Source organism: Trachymyrmex septentrionalis, unplaced genomic scaffold, assembly GCF_001594115.1.
Source record: "Trachymyrmex septentrionalis isolate Tsep2-gDNA-1 unplaced genomic scaffold, Tsep1.0 scaffold8, whole genome shotgun sequence".
Lineage (NCBI taxonomy): Eukaryota > Metazoa > Arthropoda > Insecta > Hymenoptera > Formicidae > Trachymyrmex > Trachymyrmex septentrionalis.
In genome coordinates, this window is record NW_017305987.1 from 4,405,932 (window position 1) to 4,414,820 (window position 8,889).

The following is an 8,889-nucleotide window of genomic DNA, read 5'->3' on the forward strand; positions in this document are numbered from 1 at the left end:
TATATATATCGATACACACGGTTAAACTTCGATGCACTTTCGTGTGCGTGCACTTGGCAGAGAAGTGCTCTCTCACGCGGTAATTCGCCCGTCATTTCGTGTTGGCTACCTCGAGGCAAGGGTAACCGATCGGGTTACACCCCTGCAGGGAGAGAAGCACCGCACAACCTTTTGGACTCAGCGAACTCACGTACTCGAGCTCACTGCACTGCGGACAGCAAGTAATACATTTACGGGCACAAGAACAATAATAATTACAAGCACACAATTACGCATCACATTTGCACGCTTTCACCACCATTAAGCATCACTATTTCGACTCTTTCGCACACTCACCATCCAAGATTCTGGAAACGTATTGGATAGGTTTACACCGTGCATTTAGGTCACAGCTTATATCCCAAATTCGACCTTTAATTAATTATTTAAGCCACTTGCTGTAAACATTTCATAGTTGACTTAACCTGGCCTTTAGGTCAGGTTTCAATTGTGGTGATCTAACCTAAAGGCTTACTAATTTTCTCCTAAGGCATAATCCCTAAAGGCGCGATCGATTAACAGCGCTGAGACCGCGAAAATACTTTAGGCCGCTTATGGTGTATAATGTAATAATTAGCGATTATAATAATTAGACTTTTCTTGGTTTAGGTCAAGCGGCGCATAGGTCTTTCGGTGCAAACGCAGTCAATGGTCATTCAGGAGGGTAGATTATAATAAAAAAGATGAAAAAAATTGAGACTGTACATTATCTTGAAATCGCGACAATCCTTTCTTTGTGTATGGTTTACCCAACGTCTCTGGGAAAGCTAATGTCTGGATTTTGGTCTAACAAGCAGCATGGTATTGTCATCTGACCTAAAGGCCAGGTTAAGTCAACTATAAAATGTTACAGCAAGTGACTCTTTATAGTTGGATTGGGTATCCATTTAAGGATGAAGAAGAAGAAGAAGAAGAAGAAGAAGAAGAAGAAGAAGAATTTACTCGACGTTCACCAGAGTTTTTTCTCGCAACTGCAGGCCAAACCTCATGGAAAATTCGTGGAACTTCAATTGCTTTCAATTCAGAAGAGACGATAGTAACGCGCGGAATGTCGATCGTTCGAAAATATACACGGTTGTATATCAAGCGCAGAATAGCCTGCGGTGACAGTAGATGGAAGGTCGTGGCGTTGCGTGCCACTCTGCGGCAAAGTCATTCATCTATTTTCGTCCGTGTGCGTGGGCCCAGCAGCTTCCAACTCGCGATCAGTCTCTCGTGAGCTTCGCGACGCGTCGAGAGGAAGAAGGCATTTGAAGAACTTGAGCTTGATTAAATCGCGTCGAGTCGAGAACATTAGTTACCGATGTGTCGTGTTATTCGTGATCTCAAGTAACGCGGTGGCGACGTATGACAGCGCGGGACGCTCGACAGACTAATTGAGAAATTCGTTGTGGCGATTAGTCGACGCGTCCCCGACATTACGCGAAATCTGAAACCACAAGTCGCAGCCACATTAATCACTCATGGGTCGTATCGTCCATCTCAACTGGCGAAGTAAGTGAATAGGCACGCGTGGACTAATTGCGCGGAATTCGTTGCGCCGCTTAATCAGCCCCGCGATCTAAATTGCGCAAACGTGAGCTGCGACATTGCATTCGCGGTTAAATGAAAATCTGGTATCTCTGTCGCGTTACTTCGAAAAGCCTATGGAACGTGATTCAACTTAATGATTTCTTCATCCTGGAAGCTTTCAAAAATTCGACAGATGTAATTTTTAAAATGCTAATTAAAAGATTAAAAATTAAGTCAATGGTGAAAGAGTTAAATTCTTAGACAATTATATGATTATATTTATCTTATATTGCATATCACATTCAGAGAAAAAGAGTAATGTTAACTATATGTAAGTAACAATTGTATATATTTTATATTATGTACATTAATTCTACGTAATATAAAATATGTACAATTATATACTTACATAATTGTCATTTATATAATTGCCACCATTATGTCTTATAATTACTACAATTACATAAAATAGTTTATTCAACATGTGTGTGTGTGTGTGTACCTATATTAATTTGATGCTATCATTATATTTTTTCTCTGAATACAATAGAAAATAAAGTATATACATAATTATTATAATTACTAAATCTAAAACGTCGAATTTTTTCAACATTTAAGGTCTGTTATTTTACAGGAACTCTTATTTCCAGATTGAATAAAAACAGGGATCAAATGTTAAAAGCTCCATAGTAGACGAACTGCAGAATTGCTCGCTTCTGTAGTATGCTATACATTGTTGATGTTATTAGTAACGTGCCGAAAGATGCCTATTCGTGCCTTCGAGGTTCCTTTGGCGACCTCCCAAAACACGTCAGTGGAGCTTCCAGAACGTGTAAAACTCGGCAAAATCGAATCAATCTTTATCGCGCGAACGAACGGGTACGAGGCGTATTCTTTCTGACCTGGAATTGGGACCAGGCAATTTCTCATCTCTAAGTAGTACAACAATTATTTTTTGGAGAGCGCGTGTCTTTGCCGTTTCTTTTTATCTTTTCTCCTAAAACGCGACATCGATGGAACTTTCGGAACAGATGAAAATCGGATCGAGTTTTTATTGTGAGCACAAGGCGTATTCTTTTAGGAATTGAAACAGGACAATTTCTCGTCTGTATTCTCCCGCAATTGTCCTCTTCCTCTTTTTTTTTATGCAGTATTTGCGACACCCGCACCTTAATATTTATCGACCCGTAGTAACTCACCTTCGCTCTCTGACATCCAGTTATTTAGCCTTTGTGGTGTAAAAGAGCCACTAAACATGAAGAGGAATTGCGCATATTTTTATAGGAATATTGAGCGTACCGCTTTAATTTTGTTTGAAGCGAGAGCGAACGGAAAATGTTGTCAATTTCAATTGTAGATATTAACGTTTGATCTTAAATTCAGCATTAACGTACACATTCGTAATTCAATTTATGTAAATTGCTCATATTTTTGCGTCTCTCTCTCTCTCTCTCTCTCTCTATATATATATATATATATACATACATATACATATATATATTCGGCGATAGATATATTTGGAATAGCATTTCATTTTTGTCATCAAACAGTATTGTCGCTATTCTCATCCTTTGAGTATGACACTCTCAATTTGCGGATTTATTTTATCTCTTTGATACCAGCATTTATGTGTGTGTGTGCCCGTTCCTATCAGTATAGATTAACTTTAATTTCGATTCAACTTACTCTTCATTTATTTTCTCATTTTTAGAACTAGGAAAAAATGAAGAATTAGTTGAATGGAGATAAAAATTAAACTACGTTGATAAAAACGAGCATCTACGAGTATGATGTGTATATTGACGTGATGTGCTTCATCTATTTCGATATTTTCTATCCCGATGATGTTTGTTCGTTATTAAATTTTATGAAATTGCAATTTAAACATTACGTTTTTTCTTGCGAAAACTAAGCTGTATCTACATAAAGTAAAGATACATTTTATGAAGAGAAACTTATGAAAGAATTAAGTACAATATATTAATATATATATTCTCCAGTAAAGTTATTTTTTATTGGAAATTCTCGATAATAAGTTTTATCTAGTACAGAATTTAGCGAAAAAAAAAAACAAGCTATAACTACTTCATCATCTTGTTAACATTTTTATTCGCGATTTTTCATAATTGCTGAAATTGGTATTTCAAACTCGTTTTGAATTCGAAAATATACTTTATGTGAAGTTAGCCTCCTCAACATTTATTTGTTAATACTTTTTTAATTTAAGGTGTGCGAAGGAAAAGTCTTGTTCGAAGCGTGCAAACAAAAATCTATTGATTAAACCCTTTTCAATCTAATTTACTCAAAGTTGGGGGACTAGTGTAATGTTAGCTCCTTAAAATTGTTTTTTGAATAACTTTTTTTACTGGAAGTATGCAAACAATAAGCAATTGAATGCGCTATATTAATAAATTTAAAATTTTTTAATACTGGAGATTAAGTTCACAATAGTAAATAAGAGAAGTACTCAAAGTTTATAAATACTCGGGCATAATAGTATAACAATCTATGACATTTTTATATTTGATATTGTTTCTAGATGTGACATGTACATCCTTAATTTATAATTCACGATGTAATAAGAGATATAATGGATTTAGCCGCAGGAAAAGATGTATAGTACATCATTAACGCCAGAAAAATGCTCCGTCTACAACTCTCAAAAATTGCCGATTGATTTATTGATACGGATATAACGCCGATATACAAAGAGAATTTTTAAGGACTTTGCGCTGCGTTTAATCGTCGCCGAATCGAGAATGTGTCAACTTCTCTCCAATCCACAACGGATTTCCGAAATCGACGGTCAGCAGTCAATAAACGTGGACGAGAGAAGCTTTTTGTTCCACTTCGTATACGATGTGTTCGTCCTCGAAATCGACATATCTTTTTTCGTAGCGAATGCCATCGCGATGCCATCGCGGCGCGTATGTCCAATTCGCGCAATACAGGACAAATTTTCGTCGACAACCAGTCAACGGAGTGTCCGTTATCGCGGACGAAGACAAACGTAATTTGAGAGCCTCTGTGCCCGACTGAAAAACGGCATCGGCAAGTTTTTGCTGTGACCCAGTTTTTTTTCTCAGTCATGCAAACACTACACACTGAAAGAAAAATGATTGCAATTACCGGTCATAATTTAACTATAATTTATAATCATTTTCGATGCTAATTATATATATATAATACAATATATATATATTTTTTTATAGAACTATAAACAATTATTATTCAATCGTAAGTGAAAATCGAGAAATGCTCAATAAAATGTTTTTTAACCGGCTTTTGCCATTAAATTTCTAATAAATTTTCATAATTGTAAAATATAATAGGATAATATTATTCGAATATTACTATACGTTACGTAAACAAGCGTGCCCGCTTTTGCAAGCGATTTAAATATACCCGCAACGTCGCCTTCGATCAAGGAGTGACTTAACGGATTACGTTGTCCAATCTATGCAACCGCGGTGTGCAGTGAGAGTAAGCCGATAAAGTCATCTCGGCGAATATATATTGATCGAAAACTACCACTAAAGAGTAACCGCAACGTTTCGCGGTGAAGTAATTGGACAACAAGTGATATCCGTAATTTTATTTGCGGACGATACGATGGGACTTTTCTCTGAGCGAGCGCGTCGTCGTCCGACTTGTGAAAATCGGCGAGCCAGATTTCGGCGAGACGGTCAGCCTCTAATCCGCCACTCTGACGACGCACATATCTCGCCACGGTTCTGACCGGTGTCGAACTTTTTTTTCTGTTGCAGAGCCGAAGAAGGAAAAGACTGAACAGAACGCAAATGGCGCGATATCGCCGAGCGGCGGCGACGGCGGCGGCGGCGGCGGCGAGCCGCAGCCCGCCAATTTGGGCTCGGCCACGACCGTCTTGGCGATGCCGGTCCCGGGCCCGGCTCCGGATGCCGGGGACCAGCAAAAGCCAAACAGGCCGAACACCCTCGACGCCAGGGTGGTAGCCAGGAGGCTGATCTTGTTCGACAGTGAGTACACTCGTGAGCCGGCATGAGTTCTGCTACTTGAATCCTCCGCGTGTCGCGTGTCGCGTCATCGCTCAGAGAAAAGTTCGACGAAATCGATTGAAGTGTACATCAATCGGAATAAACGATTTTGCGACGAAGAGTGGGATAATGGAGAATATTTTGGTGAATAAAGAGAAGGAGGGGAAGTTATTACTAAAAAATCCTTACTAAAAATATTGTACTAAAATATGTCTGATTTTCTAAGAAGTCTCCTAATAGGGGAAATAATACTACACGCTTGAAAAATTTGTGTTAAATTTTACACAAATGATCCCAAAAATTTCAGTCCACTCAAATTTTTGTGTTAATTTAACACAAAAACTATAACAATTTATAAACAATTTTTTCCTTTATGTTTATAATTCTGATTTATATGTCTATAAACATTTTAAACATTTTCTCGCATTTTCTCAAGGATTACATATAAAAGATCCATAAATGCATAAACTTGAATTTCTTTATGCGACTATCATTATGCAGCTCATAGAAATTTTCAAATAAGAATTATCTCTCTTGAAGATCATCAATTTATAGCATTCTTTTACGTGCCGATTCGTATTCGACAAAGAACGATGAATTGCCGCGAATTCGTGCACATAAATACAATTATATGGAATGAACACGGGTGTAGGAAGTTTCTTTATTAAATTTAGTTGCCGCTTTGACGGTGCAATGTTATTTACATATTTTTAATACGTTTTGGAAACTGAGAAACTAAAAGAGAACAGATGAGCTTAAATGTGTACGAGAGTTATATCTATCTTTTATTATAAAATTATTACAGTCTCGAACTAGTTGCAATAGCATTGAAATACAAACGCGAAATTTCCCGACCTTTACATTCCATCGTGGGTGATCGTTCATATTAAAACTTTTATTAACGACTGTTTAATTAAACTCCTACGTATCATACACTTTAGAGAATACAACATCAAGTAAAACCTGACTTTAATATTTTAACTGTTTAAGCAGTTTCATTCTTTTTCATCTTTACATTTTTTTCAAATAGGAGATAATTGAATTCTTTTTCAAAGAAATAAAATTCCGAGGAAAATTTCTAAGGAGAGATCAGAATAACGCTGCTTAGCATCACATATCCAATAAAAACTGATAATAGCGTACGTGCTCAGAAAATATTAGGTTGAGTAAAAAGTCATCGCGTATTTTTTAGCTCAAGGTTGTATATACAATATCTTCGTCAATAATGAATGAAATTCAAATTTAAAAAAAGGGTTTTAAAGCTTGAAATCTCTACTTTTAAAAGCTTATCACATTTTTTAAGTTTATACGAGTTTGATAATTTTTACATACCAAAAACTACGAGCTGAAAAAGACGAAAAATTTTCTTCTCACTTTGTGGATTTGTAACGTGTCCAAAACGAATTTGAGAAAATTTTCGATTACCTATCGTGAAAGCTTGATACTTTCCCTACAAAATCGTTTTTTTTTAATATTCCTACGACTTTTGATTACTGAGTTATCGCGGATTAAATAAAAGAATTATTTTGACTTTAATTGCTCATAACTCCATTAAAAATTGTCGTATCGTATAATTTAAAAAAGAGATTTTTAAAGCTGAAACTTTACTCTATCAAGATATATTTATATTGTTGGTAAGAAAGTAATTGCGGTTTTTACTGATAGATGTCTTTTAAAAAAACGCGATGACTTTTTACTTAACCTAATATATATACGTATATATATTCAAATAAGTTTGAGATTAATCGCACTCCCACGCACAGTGCAAACTCACGTGATAACGCGGTCCGTACGTTGCCAAAAATTTTCGCGATAAATTTCGACCGGGCTAGAATCAAATATGTGTTGGTGATCAAACGGCGACCGGACGATCCTCGGGGAATGCTTGGTAGCCGAAGTATCTCGCCTGGTAACCGCCTGGAACTTCGTCCTTTTGTGTCAGAATTTAGGTGCGCGACATTATCAAATGGCCAGCAGCGCGAGTGCGCGCATCCACCGACTTGTTTAACATTCCAGCCGATACTGGCCGTGGGTATAACGACGGGTCGTTATTCATGAAAAATACGTGAGTCTTTATGAAATGAAAATTCTAAAAAAGAAAAAAAAAGGATACAACGGAAAGTGGTAGCGCCAAATTAAAAATTCCGCCCGGTGTTCCGTACACGACGGTATATAACGGGATTTAATAATAAACAAATTCGGCGAAACCCGCAAACTGTGTTTCGCAAGTCTCTCATCTAGCAGCTGCAACGAGCATAAGCGCGTGGCATTCGTTCGCGTTTGCCAAGATATTGTTGCTCCCGCATCGCGATGAATCACGGTGCATGAAACGGTGGCTCACGTTTCTTGCAACAACTGACTTTGATGTAACTTTATTAGATCGGAACGCGCGCCCCTTTCGATCGCATTTGATGCGACAGTTTTTAAACAATTTAATGAAAATAATCTATCATTGTATCTCCTCCATTTTAATGCTATGCGAAAATAATATTTTTGATAGAGCATCTAAAAATTTAGAGATAGATATATAAATCTGAAAATAACTTTGTTAATTAATGTTGTAAAAAATTTTTGACATTCAAGTTTTGAGCGTTATAATTAATTATTTTGATGGTCCAACAAAAAATTATTTTCAAATGTATGTCTAACTAAATTTTTATATAAATACTTCAGCAGAAGTATTTGTTCTTTCCATGTATAGACAATAAAAACGTCTTAATTTTGCGATTGAATTTAGAGACGTCGACGTTGAGAAGAAAGGTTGAACGGTAGAACGGAATAATAAAAATTAATTAGCAGAATAGTGTGAATCTTGATGTACAATTATCTCGATGTAATATTACAAGCCGCATTTTTTTTCTGTTTTCAGTGGACAAGGGGGTGCTGGATCAGAGCGCCGACAATCAGCAGGTAATCGAGAGGTGTTACCCGTTACCACCTCAGAATACCCTGATGCTGTCGGAGCTCCCAGAGCCGCCGATACCGTTGAGCGAAATCGGCCCTATACCACCCCCGCCCATGTTCAGCTCTCCGAGTCCTACTTTGTTAGCGAGACAACGGCAAATACCGCTCTCGGACTGCGAGGACGAGGGTAAGTGTCCGTAATGAAACATTAATGCCGCGGAAGAGAAGAGTATTGGAGCAATTAATTGGAGCAATTAATCACATGACAGAACCTCTTCATCGCTTATTTGAGTCTCCTGTCGTTGGCACGATTCTAAGATGACCGATAAATCAGTAGTGTTCTGTATAAGCAACAACGTGTGCTCTTGTCTTCTGTTAGTTTGATTTTTAATATCGCTATATATATATATATATATAT

The 8,889-nt window shown here is 37.1% G+C and overlaps 1 protein-coding gene across 9 annotated transcripts in view; it reads left to right on the forward strand.

The window, feature by feature from the left end:
* The window catches only part of LOC108754485 (phosphatase and actin regulator 2), a 302,039-nt gene that overhangs the window by 278,657 nt on the left and 14,493 nt on the right, over positions 1–8,889 (forward strand). For 8 of the 9 annotated variants that reach the window (XM_018496802.1, XM_018496805.1, XM_018496804.1 and 5 more), the window contains 2 exons: positions 5,319–5,549; positions 8,437–8,658. In XM_018496802.1, the coding sequence (XP_018352304.1) occupies positions 5,319–5,549; positions 8,437–8,658 (453 nt within the window). The remainder of the gene's footprint in view (positions 1–5,318; positions 5,550–8,436; positions 8,659–8,889) is intronic. The other variant, XM_018496803.1, reaches the window with a different exon arrangement.